This window comes from Mesoplodon densirostris, chromosome 16, assembly GCF_025265405.1.
Source record: "Mesoplodon densirostris isolate mMesDen1 chromosome 16, mMesDen1 primary haplotype, whole genome shotgun sequence".
NCBI lineage: Eukaryota > Metazoa > Chordata > Mammalia > Artiodactyla > Ziphiidae > Mesoplodon > Mesoplodon densirostris.
Window position 1 is genome coordinate 55,297,960 of NC_082676.1, and position 21,591 is coordinate 55,319,550.

General features: G+C 38.5%; 1 protein-coding gene across 8 annotated transcripts in view; it reads right to left on the reverse strand.

Moving 5' to 3' along the window:
- Window positions 1-21,591, reverse strand: part of MRTFB (myocardin related transcription factor B) — a 208,566-nt gene that overhangs the window by 178,872 nt on the left and 8,103 nt on the right. For 4 of the 8 annotated variants that reach the window (XM_060120106.1, XM_060120112.1, XM_060120104.1 and 1 more), the window contains exons 2-3: window positions 21,219-21,283; window positions 6,992-7,026 (exon numbers count right to left, since the gene is read on the reverse strand). The exons of 2 other annotated variants lie outside the window; for them this stretch is intronic. In XM_060120106.1, coding sequence (XP_059976089.1) covers window positions 6,992-6,994 — 3 coding nt within the window. In that variant the 5' untranslated portion in view covers window positions 6,995-7,026; window positions 21,219-21,283. The remainder of the gene's footprint in view (window positions 1-6,991; window positions 7,027-21,218; window positions 21,284-21,591) is intronic. 2 more of the 8 variants (XM_060120108.1, XM_060120107.1) reach the window with 1 other exon arrangement.

Sequence of the window (21,591 nt, forward strand, 5' to 3'; positions counted from 1 at the left end):
TCTCCCCCATTCTGGTTCAAGAACACCCTTTTTTTTTTTGCGGTACACGGGCCTCTCACTGTTGTGGCCTCTCCCATTGCAGAGCACAGGCTCCGGACGCGCAGGCTCAGCGGCCATGGCTCACGGGCCCAGCCACTCCACGGCATGTGAGATCTTCCCGGACCGGGCCACAAACACGTGTCCCCTGCATCGGCAGGCGGACTCTCAACCACTGCGCCACCAGGGAAGCCCCCGAGAACACCCTTTGAAAAGAAATTGTCATCCATTAACTAGGTAGATTATAAATTAAATAATACATATGTCACGTCATCATGTGATTTCATTGTTTTTTCTTCCAATAATAATCATGGTTTCTATGCCTCAGCATCCAGAAACTAGACAGAAGTTCTGAAGGGAAATTAAGTATCACCTGATTGACAGCAGCAGTACTTTAATCCTCTTTACTATTCCATAGTATGGAAAACGGGAGCAGGGACCAGTGCCTCTTTAAAATTGCTACTCTTTCAATCTCAATTTCAATTTCAGCACCTAAGTCACTGCAGCTTTGCTGGATTGGCTTTGTGAAGGTATTACAGACTGCAGCTGCAGCCAGCTGGCCTATGTATGTGCCTAATGCAAAAGTATAGTTTTTTGCTATTACTGTAAGATTCCGTTCTCCTAACTGAAGCAGTGGAAATGGGAATTCATGGATGTATCCCAGGGTTCCACTAAAGTCCCTGGATCTAAGAAGCACAGAGCAATAGGATGTCAGTAATATTAAGGGTGTTGATGACACTAAGAAAACCCCTGAGCTCATTGTTGTAGCTCAAATGTTTCCTTAGTAAAAACAAAGAACAAAAACAAAAAAATGAGATGAGGCTTGAATATGGAAGAAGAAATACCTTTGTTAGATAAATAGCGTATTCTTATGGTTCTCTGAAGGTAATGCACCAAACTCAAGGCTTCCTTCCAAACACAATTTCCCTGAGCACCTTTAATCAGGCTTTTTGCTGGGTGCTGGGATATGGACATGATCAATTCCCTGACTTTAAAGTTTGTTAGGAAGACAGACAAGAAAACAGAACAATCACAACATGGTATGGTAAAGAACATTAGATGAGACAAGATGTGATGGGAGCATGGGAGGGAGGCGTTTTAACACAACTGGGCAAGAGGATCAGCAAAGGGATCCCAGAGGAAATAGGAATGGAGCTAAATCCTAAAAAGTAAGATAGGGGAAGGACAGGAAGGTGAGGAAGGAGGGACATTCCACGCAAAGGGAGATTATTTGCAAATGATCTCTCTACACCAAGACTTCTTACCACTCAATGGGAAGTCCTCAATTAGAGGAAGATGCACATTCCAAAGTACCTATCATGAGAGAGAGGAAAGCGAGCACCCTCGCCCCGCCCCCCCCCCACAATGTTATATAAACTTCAAGACTTGTAGAGAGAGAGAGAGAGAGAGAGAGAGAGCGCACGCGCCAACACTTGTTTTAGAACATACTGTTTGCTGGTCACATCGTTACCAAGTTTGAGGTCAAACAAAACTAAGAGCTAATCTTTGATGGTCAAACAAAACTAAGAGCTAATCTTTGATGGTTTTAAAGCGATTATCAATGCATGAACATTACGTTTGTTCAATTAGAAAAAAATTATAATTCTAAAAGAAGATTAAAAAAAGAACGAAATAATGCCATTTGCAGCAACACGGATGCAACTAAAATTATCATACTAAGTGAAGAAAGTCAGAAAGAGAAAGACAAATACCATATGACATCACTTATATGTGGAATCTAAAATATGGCCCAGGACTTCCCTGGTGGCGCTGTGGTTAAGAATCCGCCTGCCAATGCAGAGGACACGGGTTCGAGCCCTGGTCCGGGAAGATTCCACATGCCATGGAACAACTAAGCCTGTGTGTCACAACTACTAAGCCTGTGCTCTAGAGCCTGTGAGACACAACTACTGAGCCCACGTGCCACAACTACTGAAGCCTACGCTCCTAGAGCCCGTGCTCTGCAATGAGAAGCCACCACAACGAGCAGCCCGCGCACCGCAACAGAGAGTAGCCCCCGCTCTCTGCAACCAGAGAAAGAAAGCCCGCATGCAGCAACGAAGACCCAACTCAGCCAAAAATAAATAAAATAAATTTATTAAAAAAATAAAAGAAAATATGGCCCAAATGAACCTATCTACGTAACAGAAACAGACTCACTGATACAGAGAACGGACTTGTAGTTGCCAAGGGGGAGGGTGAATGGGGGAGGAAAGGACTGGGAGTCTAAGGTTAGTAGATGCAAACTATTACATATAGAATAGATAAACAACAAGGTCCTACTGGGAACTATACTCTATATCGTGGGATAAACCATGATGGAAAAGAAGATAAAAAAGAATGGACCTATGTGTATGACGGAGTCACTTTGATGTACAGCAGAAATTAACACATTTTAAATCAACTATACTTTGATTAAAAAATTAATAAAAAATAAATAAAAGTAGATAGAGTGCATGAGGTGGAATCACTTTAGGAAACAAAAACTCTAAGTAGCTTCTTATCTTCATATTACTCTTAATTATTTCCTCTAGTCCTTGAGAAGAGGAAAATGGGTCCCCTACCCAAAGTAGTATTAAATATCTGAGTGATAACTCACACATTTTCTCATTTAAACCACACCAGAAGAAAAGTACCATTAAGCTAAATTCTTGGTTACACAGAGAGCAAAGGAAGGAGGGTGCGTTGGAACTCAGGTTTTCTGACCTAGGAGTCTGGGTTCTGGTCTGGACACCATCACAACTCGCTGCTTAATCCCATCACTGTTTTCTCCTCTACAGACTTAAAGGATGGAAAATTTGATAATTTTGAGAAGCAAACAGTTAAAGGAGTAGCTTGCTCTCTCAACCATAACTTTTTTTTTAAAAAGGCTCAGGTTCACATTGCTGCTTTTTTTTTTAAGAAAAAATAAAATAATACACATAATTCTTGGCCCTCATGGCCATTTGAAAACAACTCCTCTACTTTTTTCCCTTTTGTTTCTTCCCTACAATTGACCACCAGCCCTACTAGTGCCTCCCAGCAAACATCTGTTATATATTTTTCAAAATCTCTAAATATAGTACCTTGATTCAGATTGGAGGGGAACTCAACCTTGTAATATGGACACTGAGATGTTACTACATCATGTTGGTTTCACTCCATTTATAAAATAATTACAGAATTAAGGCTTTTTAATGATAAAAGTACTTTTTAAAAAAGTTATAATGTGTTAAACAAGGAATAGTTTGTTAGAGAAGTATTCATTACTAAGTGAGACTAAGTTTGCAGTGAGATACTGATGTAAATCTTTATGACAATCCCCCCAGATTTTCCTCCTATTCAACATACTCTTGTCAGCAAAACCTGCCACCACTGTTACAGCTAGAGTTACCACGACCACCGCAAAAAGTCTTAATAGAAATAAAAAGCAGATCTGTCAATTAAACCCAAGGGAACATTAGGTGTATGCAGAGTTAACTCCTGGAATATTCTAACTCATTTTTCAGAATACAGCAACCAAGAGGGAGATCTGCAACCAACGTAAAATAAACTAATACGCTGGATTTGGTCTCATAGATTTATTCTAGACCTCAACAAAATAAGATCCCTTAGACATCCAATTCTCCAAAGAGGTCCTGTTACGCACTCTTTACAGTCTCACCCCCTTCTTATGTGGTCCCACTGCACTTTTACTTGCCTCTATCACAGCATTTATGACACTAAGAAAATGGATATAAGGCTATGAATTTTAACTGTTGTCTCAACTTCTCTGAGCCTCTATATCCTCATTTACCTTGGGGAGGAAACAATTTAAATCAAGATCTTTAAAGAACCGTATTGTATAAACTTAGAAAAATTTAGCAAAAAGAAAAATAATTAAAATTACACACACACACAGAGTAAGGAGAAGAAAGGAAATAATGAGGATCAGAGCAGAAAATCAAATTTTTAAAAAGAGAAATAAAGGAAACACAAGCTGGTTCTTTGAGAAGGTAAATAAATTTGATAAACCTCCAAATGGACTGATCAGGAAAAAAGAAAGACACAAATTACATACCAATATAAGGAATGATAGAAGTGATATCACTATACATCCTACAGATATGAAAAAGATAATAAGGGACTGTAATGAAAAACTTTATGGCAATAAATTCAACAACTTAGACGAAATGGACAAAATCTTTGAAAAATACAAAATACTGGGACTTCCCTGGTGGCACAGTGGTTAAGAATCCACCTGCCAATGCAAGGGACACGGATTCGAGCCCTGGTCCGGTAAGAACCCACATGCTGCGGAGCAACTGAGCTCGTGCGCCACAACTAATGAGCCTGTGCTCTAGAACCTGTGAACCGCAACTACTGAGCCCACGAGCCACAACTACTGAAGCCCACGCGCCCTAGAGCCCGTACTCTGCAACAAGAGAAGCCACCGCAATGAGACGCCAGTGCACCACAACAAAGAGTAGCCCCCGCTCGCCGCAAGACAGAAAGCCCACGTGCGGCAATGAAGACCCAACGCAGCCAAAAATTAATAAATTAATAAAAAAACAAAAAGAAAAATACAAAATACTGAAACCCAGTCAAAAAGAAATAGATAACCTGAATAGCCCTAGACCTATTTTTTTCCCCTACATCTATCTTAAAAATTGAATTTGTAGTTTAAAAATCCTCCCGCAAAGAAAACTCTGGAACCAGATGGCCTTATTAGTGAATTCTAAAAAACATTTAAAGAAAAAAATATTACCAATTCTTTCAGAAAACTGAACAGGAAGAAATAATTCCCGATTTATTCTATGAAGCCAGCATTAACCAGATACTGAAGTTAGGCAGACATTACAAGAAGCTATTATCTCCCTCACAAACACAGATGCAAAAATTTCAAACAAAATTTTAGCAAATCAAACCCAACAATATATAAAAAGGATAATATATCATGACCAAGTGGGGTTTATCCCAGGAATGCAAGGCTGGTTTACCATTTGAAATATATTCAATGTAATTTACCATATTAACAAACAAACAAAAACTATACAATTATCCCAATAAATGCAAAAACATATCTAGCAAAATGCATTCCTGAAAAAGCTCTTAGTAAACTAAATATAGGGGAGAATTTCCTCAATCTGATAAAGGGAATCCACAAAAAGATCTACAGCTAACATCACACTTAATGGTGAATGACTGAACGATTTCCCTCTAAGATGAGGAATGACATAATTATTTACATAGAAAATGCAACAGACTCTACAAAAAAGCTACTGGAATAAGTGAGTTTAGCAAAGTTGGAGGATATAAGGTCTATATACAAAACTGAATTGTATATCTATAAATTGTATTGTACTTCTGAATTGTAATGAACAATTTTATATTGAAATTTTTAAAAACACCACTGATAATAAGGCCAAAAAATATGAAACAGGCTAAATCTGGCAAAAGATGTGCAGGATCTGTACTTTAAAACATTGCTGAGAGAAAAGGGTTGGAAGACTCAACACTGTTATAAGAAGTCAATTCTCTCCAAATTGACATACAGATTCAAAATAATCCCAAACAAAATCTCAGCAGGCTGTTTTGTATAAATTGATAAGCTGATTCTAAACTTCACATGGATATGGGAAGGACATGGAATTGCCAAAACAACTTTGAAAAAAAAAGAACAAAGTTGGAGGACTAACACTACCAAATTTTAAGACTTAGTATAATATAAGGCTACAGTAGTGATTAAGACAGTGTGATAGTAGCATAAAGACAGACAAACAATGAATGGAACAAAACAGACTCCAAAATAGACCCACAAGTGATTTTTTTTTTTTTTTTTTTTGAGGTACGCGGGCCTCTCACTGTTGTGGCCTCTCCGGTTGCGGAGCACAGGCTCCAGACGCGCAGGCTCAGCGGCCATGGCTCACGGGCCTAGCTGCCCCGCGGCATGTGAGATCTTCCCAGACCAGGGCACGAACCTGTATCCCCTGCATCGGCAAGTGGACTCTCAACCACTGCGCCACCAGGGAAGCCTCACAAGTGATTTTTGACTAAGGTACAAAGGCAATTCAGTGAAGAGAGAATGGTCATTTCAACAAATGGTGCTGGAACAACTAGATATCCATATGCAAAAAATATGAACTCTGATCACACCTTGTATCATGTGCAAAAATCAAGTCAGAATGGATCATATGCCTACATGCAAAGCCTCAAACTGTGAAACTTCTACAAGAAAACAGGAGATAATCTCTATGATCTAGGATTAAGAAAAGATTTCTTAAATATGATACCAAAAGCATAACCCTTAAAAGGACAAATTGATAAATTGAACATCAAACTTAAGAATTTCTGCTCTTTGAAAGACACTATTAAGAGAATTAAAAGTCAAGTCGGTTTGGGAGAAAATATTTTCAGATCATTTATCTGATAAAGAATCTATATCCAGAATATATAAAGAACTCTCAAAACTCAGTAAGAAAACAAAGATACAATAAATACATGGATAACAGATCTGATATTTCACAGAGAAATGGCAAATAAGCACATGAAAATATGCTCAACACATTAGTCATTAGGAAAATGCAAATTAAATGCACAATGAGATGATACCAAGACACACTTATTAGAATGGCTAGTATTAAAAAGACTGACCAGAGCTTCCCTGGTGGCGCAGTGGTTGAGAGTCCACCTGCCGATGCAGGGGATGCAGGTTTGTGCCCCAGTCCAGGAAGATCCCACGTGCCGCGGAGCGGCTGGGCCTGTGAGCCATGGCCGCTGAGCCTGCGCGTCCAGAGCCTGTGCTCCGCAACGGGAGAGGCCACAACAGTGAGAGGCCTGCGTACCGCAAAAAAAAAAAAAAAAGACTGACCATACCAACTGCTGAGAGAAATGTGGAGCAACTGGAACTCTCATGCACTGCTGGTGAGAAATGTAAAAGGACACAACAACTTGAAAAATAATTTGCCAGTTTTTAAAAAGTTAAACATACACCTACCATATGATCCAGCCATCCCACTCCTAGGTATCTGCCTAAGAGAAAAGAAAGCATACGTCCGTACAAAGACTTGTATATAAACTTTCAGATCAGTTTTATTTAAAATAGTCAGTACTGGAAACACCCAAATGGCCATCAACAGTGAATAGATACATACCCAAACTGTAGAATACCCATATTTCTCAGGAATAAAAAGGGAAAAACTACTGATACACTCAACAACATGGATGAATCTCAAAATAGTTATGCTGAGTGAAAGCAGACAGACAGGGCTTCCCTGGTGGCGCAGTGGTTGAGAGTCCGCCTGCTGATGCAGGGCACACGGGTTCGTGCCCCGGTCCGGGAAGATCCCACATGCCATGGAGCGGCTGGGCCCGTGAGCCATGGCCGCTGAGCCTGTGCATCCTGAGCCTGTGCTCCGCAACGGGAGAGGCCACAACAGTGAGAGGGCTGCGTGCCACCAAAAAAAAAAAAAAAAAAAAAAAAAAAGAATATCAATGGAAATAGGATGATTCTTCTAATATGGTCAAAGCTAAAATAATAAATGCCAGTGATAAGATGATTAGAGAATTGTACACTGACAGCTTAAAATTACAGAACAAAGGTATATCTTGAAACCTAAGTGAATTCAGGACAAATACTAAAAAAAGTACTTCCATACACAGCCAGAGTGGAGCTTGTCATCTTCAAGAGGTCCTGCCAGCTTGGAAGTATAAAAAGATGTGAAAAACAGGTAGACAGACCCATAATTAATTAATTAACTATATATAACAACTAGGCAACTTTAAGTAAATTTCCTATTAGTATCAGAGATGACATTCTACCACAGCACATTCTCTATTGTTTAGAGAATTCCATGCCTATTGGACCAAGGATGGTAATTACGTCTGCTGGAAGATATAAGCTTATTTATTCATCATAAATCTCAGTAAGTCCATGTCTCTTACTACTAATATATAGGAAAATTTTACAGTTTATCAAGGGTATCCATTTGAAAACCTATACCGTCTTTTTTCCCCTCCAGTAGTACTTCTCTTCTAGGATTTTTTAATAAAAGAATCCAATGAACTCATGCAATGGACAAACTAATCAATAATTATCCCTTGTTAGAGAAAACTGTTGATGCACTGTGATTCAGATTCCCTTAGACATTGTTATTCCTTTCCTAAAACTTTCAGGCTGCCTTTGAACTATCATGTTTTCTGTTCTCAAAGGAACAATTTTACCAAACGATAAGCTTTTAGTGAATTTTGACTGACACAATGATTCCCTGTCACATGTTCTAAACACATCATACTCAAATTCATATCCACATTAAACATGGTTAATCTCCTAAATATTCGGTAACCACGACATTCCAGACCACAGGTTCTGAGAGCATAGTTTGTGAATATTCTCATTCCCATAGAGAAGCAATAACCATTAAAACAAAAGATGAAAAACCAGAGTATTCAGTCATTTTAACTTCTGGTTTTTGTTTTTCAGATTTGTAAAAATGAAAATGATTTTGTTTTAGGTAAAGTGGTAGGAAATATGTCCAAAAAGTAGAGACGTTCAACAGCTGTTAACATAAACTTCCCATTAAGGAACTTTTCCATCTCTCCTCCAATATTTACTTTAATTAAAACGGTGAAATGACACCTGTTGCAGTCGGAGTTCCACTCAAGCTGAGAACCAAATCTGTGTTTCTTCACAACACCTCCACTGTCCATTAATGCCCTGTTACATTCCCTTTGGGAGGAAAGTATTGTTCCGTCACCTAACGTCTACCGACAACTTATAACGTGCCAGGCACTGTGCTAACCACTTCAGAGGCAGCATTTCCACGAGCCCAAACAACAATTCTGTGATGGAGCATTTCACAGCTTGGTAGAGTGTTAATGACCTGAAGAACCTGCCCAAGGTCACAGAGCTATTTCCCTTGACAAACAGCACAGATGAAATCTTAAAACTCCTCAGCAGTGAGTCTCCCAAGCCAGGCCCCAAGCAGGAGCACACCTGTCTGAAAATGTGGACTGTTGGAGCTGTGAGCACTTCGTGTTTGTTTTTTCTCAGTGTGGTGACTATTCTCTAATTCACTTTAATCGGACTGTAAGTTTTAACACGGAAGAGAAACAACGTCGGGACAGGACTAGGTGTATATGACAATTTCTCTCCCACGCTTTGTTATCATAATCATGCCGTAAGGCAAGGTCTCTTTTCTAAGACGACAAGACTGCCGTAGAGCTATGGGGTAGAGTAGCTAGCAGTGTGATTATTACTTCTGACCACGTGTTAAAGTGGTGCTGAACATTTAAAACAACTCTGATTTAAAAGCGTATCCGTGTTTTTCATGGAAGTAAATAATACAGCATAAAGTTATAAATAGGATACACGAAGGAGTACTTTATCCTTCATTCCTCCCCAGGCTTGACCTTTGATTCACGACAGCCTGAACAGCGGGTGCAAATAGTGCTCCTGGAGCCCCTTTGGAGTGCCAGTCCAGCCTTCTGCTGCCCTCTGAAGATGAGCTGTTCTATGTACGAGAGTTTCATGGACAACACACTTGTAAAAGAAGTTTACAAACCACACTCTTCCACCCTTATAGCATTTCTGCACACTATTTTGCTATCTCTGAGATGAAGAATAAAACTGACTTAAATTCAAGCGTTACAAACACAGGAGCAAGAACTGGTTGAAGACCTTCTGCATTCTCTGTCTAGTAAGAAAGACTATCCAGTGAGAGCATAATCAAGATCTGTCACTACTTAAACTATGGAAACCACAGCTGAAGTACATTAGAAATGTCTGTTTACATACAGAATACGTATTTATTACTTAGAATGACTTACCAGAATCTTTACAACTGCTAGGCAACACGTTAGCCTAAATTCCACACTTAATCAGAGGTGCGTTTCAATTGTACATACTTTCCATAACTCAAATTTTTCCCTAATTAGACTAAATCTGAGTAGCAATAAAATATCTGGATTCCCCCCCATTATTTAATGCTCCTTTTTGAACTGTATTTATCAGTCATCAAAAAATCCAAAAATTAATGGATGGAAATAGTGCATATGTGAAAGCGATCTTGTTCTTTTAGGTGGTGCAGTAGAAGAGTGACCCTGACAAACCCTGAGCCCAGCTGCATAAAGGATTCAGGCCTCTTTCTTCAGGGCCGCTGTTCACCAACATCTGTAAGGGCTGCTGACTCCTTCTCTGACAGCTAGGCTGTGAACTTTTCTAGTTTGAATCATGCTACCTCTGAAGAATTAATTAGTAAACAATGAAGCTAAGTATCTCTTAATAAAAATCATTTCAGAATACAGAATAAGCTAAACTCTATCTGAGGCACATTAACTATTTTTTTCCCAGGAGCTGATAAGGGGTACCTCCAAAAATCAACATTCTTTAATTTCAGCTCTGTAACTGATTTCAACAGGGATACAGTTTGCTGGGGTCTGGGGTCTCAGCACAGAGATTTTTCCGTGTATTATTTCACTAATTTATGCAGGAGTCAAATCCATAATTTTGATCATTAAGATCTGAAATGTATTCTCTTTCCCAGTCTTTGAGCAGCTTTGGTAAAATTCAGAATGCACAAAGTCTTAGTCTATTAGATATGTGTTGAAACTCCATTTGAAAGAATAAGCATTAATCTATAAACCAAAAGAAAATTATCTGTGTTATATTTTAAATATATACCTTACAGTAATTTAAAAAGCAGGGATGCTATAATCTATTCAATTTGAGTTTTTAGAAATGCTCCTTTAGATTAACTTGCTAAAAGACACTTGCCTGCATTGGGGGTCAGGCAAATTTAGTGAAAGTTCTTCGGTGAAAATTTAAATAAATAAATAAATAAATATGGTTCACCCCTACTGCAGGGGGGAAGAAAGGAATCTAGGCAATAAACAAAGACACTTAAAATATACGCAATTTACTAGAATATCTTGTCATATGGCAAGGTAGTAGGACGAGAGTGTTTAGCCCACAAAAGTAATACAATTGTATTTATGCCTTAAAATGAAAAAAAAAAAAGCACAAAAACCAAAAAACCATCATTCCCAAGTGTCAACATAATATTACTACTTTAGATAAACAAGGCCCTATTTTTCTAATATTTAAATAATAAAAATTATGCCATATCCAAGCTACCAGTGATTTGGTTTTCTTGAATATAGGGGGAAGACAAAGCTGGAAGCACACTCACCTCAAAATTAAAGGGTAAAAAACCAAAGTCAAATTCCATTTCTACACTAGTGTTCCAATGGCTATTAAGAGATAGGAATCAGGAGTCAGATTTCAAGATGCCAAGATCTGAAATCTGCAATTCATTTTATTTTTATAGAAAAGATGAAACTAAATTAACATCTGCTATTCAGAACACAAAATTTAAGTTTTGGTGTGAACTGAGTTCTTACTTTTAAGGTGAACTTCCAGTCTTTTCCATTCACAAATAGAACTTTATTTATTAAGTTCCCTGCTTTGTATCTCCAGAGTTGATCAAAACACATTTTCTTAGTACAATCTGTATTGTTCCAAGTGTTTTATAAACATCTTTTGTGAGAGTTTACAGGAGTGATAAGAAATCATATCCAAGGTTTCATCCTATGAGTCAGTTATTCTTAAAAGGAAATAGAATCTCTGTCTTTATCACCTTTATTTCCCTATCTACCACAAATCTAATTCTAATCACAAAATTTTAAAAAATAAATAGCAGAACTGTCAGTAGATAATTACTGACATTAAATACTCGGCAGGACAAAGGAAAAAAAAAAAGGAAAAGGCATAAGTTCATTACCTGGACATGAAAATTACAGGTCTATACAATATCTGAGCTTTTATAACAGTCCCTTAGCCACTATGTAAGCTTGTCCACTATGTAGCCCTATACTGATAATTCCCAAATCCATATTTCCTGTCCTCACCTGAGATCCAGACTGTCCATACAGCTGCCTGTTGAACCTGTTCTCCTGAATTCATTCACAAAGATATTTACTGAATACCTATTATGTGCCAAGTATAGTATGCTGGGCTCTGAAGGTTCAGAGAGAAGAAAACAAGACAGTCCCTGTCTTCAAGGGGCTTCTAACTGTGAAGAAAGCCAAACTAGTCTAATAATCATAAAAATATGTAACGTACAAATTGTGATTAGTCCTATGTTCCAGTCTAAGTCGGTCTAAAACTGAACTCAGTTTACCCACTGCACTCCGGTCTGCCTGCTCCCTGAACTCATTCTCGGATGGAAATGTGCCATCACAGGTTACCAAAGTCACAAATGTGGGAGGCATTCTTGGCCCTCCCTTCCTCCTCAGATTTTCTTAATCTCAGAATTTCCAGAATAGATGTACATGGTTGGCTCTGCACAGAACAACCTTCTTCCACTTCTTCTGGGAACCCCCAATGAGATGGTGGTAGACAGCTTCCAAAGATCCCAGTGCCTGGTGAAGGCACAAAACCCAAGGCCAAGAGAGCCCCTGAGATTTTAAAAACTAAAGTTGGGAAAGAGGAGCTCTTTCCTCCTCTTGGTTGGAGAGTATGACAACGGCCCCTGCCATATGCAGACGCCCGAGGGAGCAGAGATGGGAGAAAGAATCTCTGTGTTGAGGAGACCAGTTCCAATCCACAAGGTCTCTGGCTTTTCCTGGTTTCTGCAGCATATCATACCTTTTACAACCTTCTCCAGGAACCTTCCAATTAATCCCTCTTTGAACTTAAGATAGTTTGAGGAGGGTTTCTGTTACTTATAGCCAGGATTCCTGACTAATAGCTCCTAAACACTTCCAGCCTGTATCTTATCCAACTTTGCCATGAATACCTTAGTTCAGGTCCTCATCACCTCCTGGACTAGTTCAACAGCCTAACGGGTCTCCTGTCCCCAGTCCTGCCCTTGCATCTAGCATCCATAATACAGTAGCCAGAGGGACCACATCACTCTCCCCCTGCTGGAGAGTGGCTCCAGCATCAATACGGGCAAAATCTAACTTCCTTAACAGGACACACTCAGCTCTCTACAATCAACCTTCCTCTCCAGGCAAGCAACATTTCATGCTCTGACTATATGGAAATACTTGGGCTACAGCTTAGACAGACACACAGACACACGCACACACACACACACCCCAATGCTGAACTGATTGATAAGCAGGATATTTTCCTTTCTGAAAACGTGGAAAACCTGAAGAAATTAAAGAAAAGTGGTTTCCTTTAGGCTCACTTCTAGGCATCAAAGTCATCACACCTATGCCTACATTTGCCTACATTTTATTACACTAAGAATGCTAAATACAGCTACTAGAAGATATCTGGTCCCAGACATATTGTATACACAGTAGCAAGAAACTGAAGGAGAGAATCAATGACCCTAACTAAAAGTTCTGATTGTTACCCACCTTTGTGAATTGAGCACAACACTTTGAATATACTAAAATCCACTGAGTGGTATACTTTAAATGGGTGAACCTCATGATATGTGAATTATATCTCAACAGAGCTGCTGTAAGTGTCCACTCTTCAGCGAGGCATTCTTACTTAGATACAGGAGACTACTCCTTCCTGCCTTCTGTGGACCTCCATTGTCCTCCGTGGATGCTTCTAGCTTGGCATGTGAGCTCTTGTTCACATGAGGATAGGGCCATGTCTCACTCACCTCTGGATCCCCAAGCCCAATCAAGTGCTCAGTACATACAAAACACTTAAAAATGTTCACAGAATGACACATGAATTCTGAGCTAGGCAGAACACCGAAAGACATTTTTCTAATTTAGAAAAAGGCACATTCGGTATTAGATTAGGAAACTTGGTCTTCTCACTTTGAATTAGATGAGAATATTTGAAAAACATGAAAGATATTTAAAACCTCTAACCCACTGTATAGTTAACAGCTGACCATTTAATTTTGCACCAATTTTTAAAATGAGAGATGTGTAGAAATAAGGTGTGATTTTTTTAACTTACAGAAAATCTCAAGCAGAGACAAGACTACATAAGCAACCAAAGAGAAAGAGATAAGCTGGTCTTCATGAAAATTAAAAACTTCTTCAAAGAACATTTTAAAAAAGTGAAAAGACAATTCACAGAATGGGAGGAAATTTTTACAATTCATATATCTGATAAGGACATATGCCGGGGTGGGGGGGTTCATCTAGAATATACAAGGAAATCCTATAACTCAACAATAAAAAGACAACCCAATTTTAAAAATGGGAAAAGAATTTGAATAGGTATTTCTCTAAAAAAAGATATACAAGTGGACAAGAAGCACATGAAAAGATGTTCAACATCATTAGCCATTAGGGAAATGCAAATCAAAATGGGATACCACTTTACACCCACTGGAATGGCTACTATGAGAAACAAAACAAAACAAAAAATAACAAGTGTTGGCAAGGATGTGAAGAAACTGGATTCCTCTAACATTGCTGATCAGAACGTAAAATAGTACAGCCGCTTTGGAAAACAGTTTGGCAGTCCCTCAAAAAGTTAAATATAGAATTACCATGAGACCCAGCAATCCTACTCCTAGGTATAAATCCATGAGAAACGACAGCAGATGTCCACCCAAAAAACTTGTACATCAATGTTCACAGCAGCATTATTCATAATAGCCGAAACATGGAAACCACCTAAGTGGCCATCAAGGGATGAATAAACAAAATGTATATCTCCATGCCACAGAGTTATTTAGCAACAAAAAAGAATGAGTTCTGATACATGCTACAACACAGATGAACCCCAAAAACATGCTAAGTGAAAGAAGCCAGACACAAAAGGTCACACATATTTTATGATTCCATTTATATGACATACTCTAAATAAGCAAATCCATAGACACAGAAAGTAGAATGGTGGCTGCCACGGGCTAACGAGAGGGAAGAATGGAAAGTGACTGCTACTGGGCCTGGGGCTTCTTTTTGGGGTGATGAAAGTGTTCTGGAATTAGACAGTGGGGACCCGTGTGCAACTCTCTGAATATACTAAAATCCACCGAATTCTATGCTTTAAATGAGTGAACTTTATGCTATGTGAATTACATCTCAATAGAACTGTTACCAAAAAAAATCACTGCACAAAATCATATAGTGACACCTCTGTGTAGAGGTCTGATTGAATCACTTTGCCTGCTACAGGATAATCTGTCATAAAAGAAAACAAAAAAACACACAATCTGTTCAAACGAGGAAATGATTTATTTTCCTACCACCAAATCCCAACCATAATATCAAATCCAAAGTAAAAAGAGGAAAGAAGGAAAGAGCACACTGCACTTCTCTGGCAGGTATGACATGGAATTAACCGAAGACTGCGCAAAGAAAAATGTCTATCAGAACCACTCACTTCCCTTTGATTACACAGATTTCAACAAGTCCAAGGCCTTTTTAACTCATGAGAAAATGTGCCAGCTTCTTTATTAGCACAGAGCGAGGAAAAACAAGCATTCTCTCCTATAACAAAATTAACATCCCACAGAAGGTCTGTTTGTACTTGGCCGTCATGAACCTTTCATCTCAGAGCACTGCTAAATTAAACAAGCCTATGTTGTATTGAACACAATAAGCCAGATACACTGGCAGGCTCCTCAACTTTATCAGTTAATGTTGAAGAACATTAGAAATAAAAAGGAGGGTAAGAATGATGGTGATGGTGGTAGTAAAGCAGCTGTGTCTTCATTCCACCCAACATTTCACTAACCTACAATAATGGAAACATTCTAACAACTGTGAGACCCTTTTCTCTGTTGGTGTACACAAGAAGAGCCAGAGACATCTGGATTCAAGTCATTGCTTTGTTTTTCTTTTTTGTTTTAAGCCTACTAGCTGAGTGCCGAAGGACAAATCTCATAACCAAGGCCTTCTATTCTCTAAAACTGGAGTGACTGTATCTAGCCTCAGAGAGTCATTAGAGAACAAAACGAGAGAATACACACAAGAGGTAGAGTCCAATGCTCTATATGTACATCCCCACCATAAATATCCTCACTGCTCTCAACTCTTCAATGCAAATACTGATTCTGGAGCTTGTATCACAGTGTAAGTAATTGACATCAACCTTTCTTTTCTACCCCAAGGACATCTAAGCAACCGAAATATCCTATGAAAATTCCATATTGAATAAATTATTCCCCCTCCCATATAACTGAAAGTAAGAAAGCCATCAATAAAGTCTGTTTTAAATGTATTAAATCAGGGCACGACACAAAGCATTCATTCACCTAAGAGGTATTTAAAAGCAATGAACTGAGAGAGACACACCAAGAGAAACACTTACTATGAGAGACAAATGCCTATTTTCCAGTGCAATAATTGGTAACCTTTCCATAAAGATTGATGCAATCTGATTATAATTCCCAAGTGTCAGTAATCAGTTCTTAAGGTAAAAGAAAAAGGAAGTGGGATGGTTTCAAATGCTCCAGAAAAGATGTAGGAGGATATCCCTTCCCACTGACAGCAATTAACGTTTGAGTGATGGCTGCTAGAACATTCAGACTGAAAAACTTTGTTACATTAGAATAGACTGAAATCTACTTAAAACAAAACTTACTGGGTTTAGCAGACGCAAACATAACCCTCACCATGAACTAGGAGTCCTCTCTGAACACACTGGAACAAAGGTAAAGCTTGTATGGACTTCCCATATTTGTCATCAGTGCTAGGATATGCCATACTCCCATGCTGGAAGTCTACTTAAAGAGAGCATCTAGACTCTGCAGCGGCGGTAGACGGTCAGACTCCCTCCGCCCAGCTCCAGACAATGTTCCATCACACCACAACACCAGGAAAAGTTTCTAGGGTTAGCAAGGAGGGAAATGTCTCAAGGGCAATGGGACATTCGGAGGCTGGAGATAGCTATTCCTGGAGAGTTTCACTAAGCACCACGTTCATTATGGAACTTGTGGCCCAAAGCTATTGTTCTCTCCCCTCTTTCCAAAACTCTCCCGTTAAGACTCAGAGTTTAATAAAACCTCTCTGGAGGCTTCCCTGGTGGTGCAGTGGTTAAGAATCCACCTGCCAATGCAGGGGACGCGGGTTCAAGCCCTGGTCCGGGAAGATCCCACGTGTCGCAGAGCAACTAAGCCCATGCGCCACAACTCCTGAGCCCATGTGCCATAACTACTGAAGCCCGTGCGCCTAAAGCCCGTGCGCCTAGAGTCTGTGCTCCACAACAAGAGAAGCCACCTCAATGAGAAGCCCGTGCACCGCCATGAAGAGCAGCCCCAACTCGCCTCAACTAAAGAAAGCCTGCGCGCAGCAATGAAGACCCAACACAGCCAAAAATAAAATATAAATAAAATAAATAAAAAATAAAACATTGATCTCACAAGTGAAAAATAATACAGCCCTCTAAAAAAAACAAAACAAACAACAAAAAAAACCCAAAACAAACAACAAAAAAAAAACCTCTGTGAGAGACCAACTCATTACAGATACTACAGGAGTAAGGCCAGAGTGCTGGCTTTGCTAGGGAGCTGTTATCTACATCACATATAAGCACTTAACAAGTTTTTTGCCCTCCTACTGCAGTTCAGTACTCTCACCCTGACCATGAAACAGTTTCACCTAAATATTCTACCACCACACACCCTGTATATGAAGACAGAACTTCTCCTCTTTCTAACTTTCCAATCAAATAACCACTTACACTGCCAGTCTAAACTTTAACCTTTATGCCTAAAATAGGAGGAAACTTGCAAATGCACAGAATCCAACCCATTAAATACATAAGAATGTCTTGAAATCTGTTTAAATACAGTATAACATTTTTTACAAATGCAGCTAAAAGGAGAAATAAACGATCAAGTCTTAAGTTTAATTAAGACTCCAGTTTTACTACTACTAGTAATGCCTCACTTTCCAGGGGTAGTTTTAGAATTTGGGATTTTAAAGCACGCAATTAAAGAAGTTAACTCACCAGTGAAATGAAAGCTACAATATAAGCAAATCCCTATACTACTGCAGAAAAGAGATACAAGAACCCAGAACTTTGGGTATTTTAGAAAACGAATACAGGATCATACCATTTGCCACAATATGATATCAGAGGGTAAAGTCCAGGAAATCTAATTAATTTAGACCCTACTAATGAAGACTCAATAATTTCCTTTCAAGTCTGCCTAGATTTAACTTTAGACTATTTATTAAGGAAGGAGTTGCTAAGAAAATTAAAGTACAAATAAAAATTGCTAGGGGATTATTTAATAAGTTAAATTTTTTTTACATGCAATAACTGCTGCTAAAATACTGATTAAAACTAGCACACGGGCTTCCCTGGTGGCGCAGTGGTTGAGAGTCCGCCTGCCGATGCAGGGGACACGGGTTCATGCCCCGGTCTGGGAGGATCCCACATGCCGTGGAGCAGCTGGGCCTGTGAGCCATGGCCGCTGAGCCTGTGCATCCGGAGCCTGTGCTCCGCAACCGGAGAGGCCACAACAGTGAGAGGCCCGTGTACCGCAAAAAAACAAAAACAAAAACAAAAACAAAAAAACCCAAAAAACTAGCACATGCATTCTTTAGAATACCATACCCTAGTGGAAACAAAATGTATGAAACAAGAGTCCTCAACATTGCTTTATTCTATTAGATAATTGTTCCATTCTCTCTGTTTATTTTGGCTGTGAAAAACGGGTTATGAGTCAGAAAAGCTTAATAGGCAGGATACTTAACAAAGATTTACACATTCTTCTTAATGGCTAGCAATCTATTTATCTACTTTTATTTTTAATAAATGCTGAACCCCAACTAAAATATAACTCAATTTCTCTCCATTATAACTTAAAATATATTTGGGGGCATTTACTTTATCCTTGTCTTCAAATAACATAACTGTAAGATATTCCCATGCCTGTAATATGAAACAAATAGGGTTCTTTAATAAGATCTAGTACCTGACCTACTTCACTTACTTTGCCCTTAACAGCAACAACAAAAAACAGACAAAAAAGCAGATTTAAAACACAGTAGTATATGTGATTCTGCAAAGAAACGGGACAGAATCCAAATCAACAGTCCAAACAAAACATCACAAAATGTTATGGTAGCAAGTGTCACTACAATTATGCATGTCTAGATTTAGATGCATTTAAAAATCACAAATGCTAGTTTTATTCTCCAAGAAATTAAATTTCTTAATTAAAATTTAAGGCACTTCTCATTTACATCTTAATTCTAACTTAACAGTGATGATATTCACCAATCATTAATTCCTTCAAAAACGATCTGAGTGTCTGCCATGTACGTGCCAGATATCACATTAGTTGCTGGATGTAAGATGGTGAATAAAACACACTTGGTCCCAGCCTCAACAATGTTAACTTGGAGTGAAAAGTAAAGCACCCACATGAAAGGCATTCTATCAGATACATTTTATGTCAAGGAAAAAGAGATGAATTTTAACTGGCTTTTTATTAAGTCAAAGAACAAACAGTAGGTCAATAACAAAGTTGGTATCTGTTTCATGTGAGACCTTCCTTAGGTAACCCTTATTTGACTGAAACAAAATCTAAAACAAACATAAAATTAGATCTCACATTCATATCAGAAACTGGCAAAATCCTTTGGACAGGTGAGACTCAACATCAGTATTCATAGGTTTACACGTGAACACATATTCACATAACTCAGCAATGTTCTGTTATCACCCAAATTTGTAAATCACATTCTGTATGCTATTCTACAATTGGTATCCATGTTTGAAAGATGTTAGTTTTTAAAGCTTCTTTAAGGTCCACTGTAAGTGAATAAAAAACAAAGGTATTACTCTCTATAAAGGAAAACTTTCAGTATCCAAGACAATTAGTTAGTTGCCAATAATTTTAAAATACTTATAATGAGTTAATCAGGGCAATAGACCTAAAAACAAAGAACTCAACATATTTTAACATTTTCATCACATTTAAAGTCCAAGAGAGTGTCTCACTTACACATGAGAATCACAGGTATGCGCTCAATGAGGAAATTCTTTATGTAAGACTATCAAGTGAAAGAGGTCTTCAAAACATAAAAGGTTTACTCCAGTCAAAAACCCTGCTATCTCAAAAAAGATACTGGTGGTGCAGTGGTTAAGAATCCGCCTGCCAATGCAGGGGACACGGGTTCGATCCCTGGTCCGGGAAGACCTCCCATGCCGCGGAACAACTAAGCCCGTGTGCCACAACTACTAAGCCCGCGTGCCACAACTACTGAAGCCCACATGCCCGGAGCCCATGCTCCACAACGAGAAAAGCCACCACAATGAGAAGCCTGGGCATCGTGATGAAGAGCAGCCCCTGATCTCTGCAACTAGAGAAAGCCCGTGCGCAGCAACAAAGACCCAATGCAGCCAAAAATAAATAAAGGAATAAAATTAAAAAGAAAAAAAAGATACCATTTTTTTCTCCTATTGGACTGGCAAGGATTAAAAAGATGAACAAAACTCAGTGTGGGTAGTTATCCTTCTAAGAAGATAAATGAACACGTATACAATGATTTAAGTACAGGGTTAATCAACACACTATTATCCACTAGAAACAATCTAAATGGTCATCAAAGGAATGATTCAATAAAGTATGGTGCCTCTAAAACAATGGAATATTACATGGTCAATAAAGTGATCATATATGATTATGCATGCCTCTTACAATTCATGTGTAGATATATAAAAATATTGTTGCATTTAAAAATGACCACCATATATAGTGTAAACCAATTTATTTAAAGATTTGTATATAAATACTTCTATATTCATAGGTAAATTTCTAAAAGGATTTTCACCAAAATATTAATATTAATGGCAGCCATTTCTGGGTGGCAGGAATTAGGTTTCATTGAGGGAGGATTTTTCTCACTATTATAATAAGAAAATAAACAACACATTTTCATTTAAGAAAATAAAGTGTTGCAATCTCACCAAGTGGCTTCAAATCCCTTCAACTCCCTACTTTAAAATCAAAGTTCTCACTGAATGTTGCAAGTATATATAATCACCAAACAGCTTATGGATTTCCACCTGTGGGACCTCCTTCTCAGCACCATGCTTTAAAACCATGAGATGATGGAAATTTAAAGATTCAAGTCAAAGAAGTAAGGAAGCCAAATGACCTTATTCAAACAGCCTACATTCCTGGCATCTACTTTAAGAACCTCAGGTTCTATGAACTTAAACACTCCTAAAACAATCTCCCTCTTACATCTTAAGAAAGCAGGCTATGGAAAGGAATTTTTAAAAAATAAGAGACATTTCCTTTAAAAAAATTAAATCATAAAAAACTTACCTCAGTAAAAATATTTAGTTATTTTCCTGTCTTACATTCTCTTTCTTAGCACCTTTACTGTGAACCTAGGGGGGAAAAAAGTTAAAATTACTTTTAATTGAACATCTACTCATGCTAGGCAGGGTGGTCAGAGAAAGCCTCCTGGAGAACATGAAGTCTGAGAGGAATCGGAGAGAATAAAATACAAGTTACTAAAATGGCACGACTGGGAAGGAAAATGAGCAGGTGCAAGTGGAATAAATAACTTTTCTTAAATGGGTGGAGGGCCTACACATGACTGTATTCAACCTTGCAGCAGGTGAAAAGCTGGGTTGCTAGACTTAGAACACCTGCAACTGAGTCTCACCTCTACCACTTCCTAGCTTGTCTGATC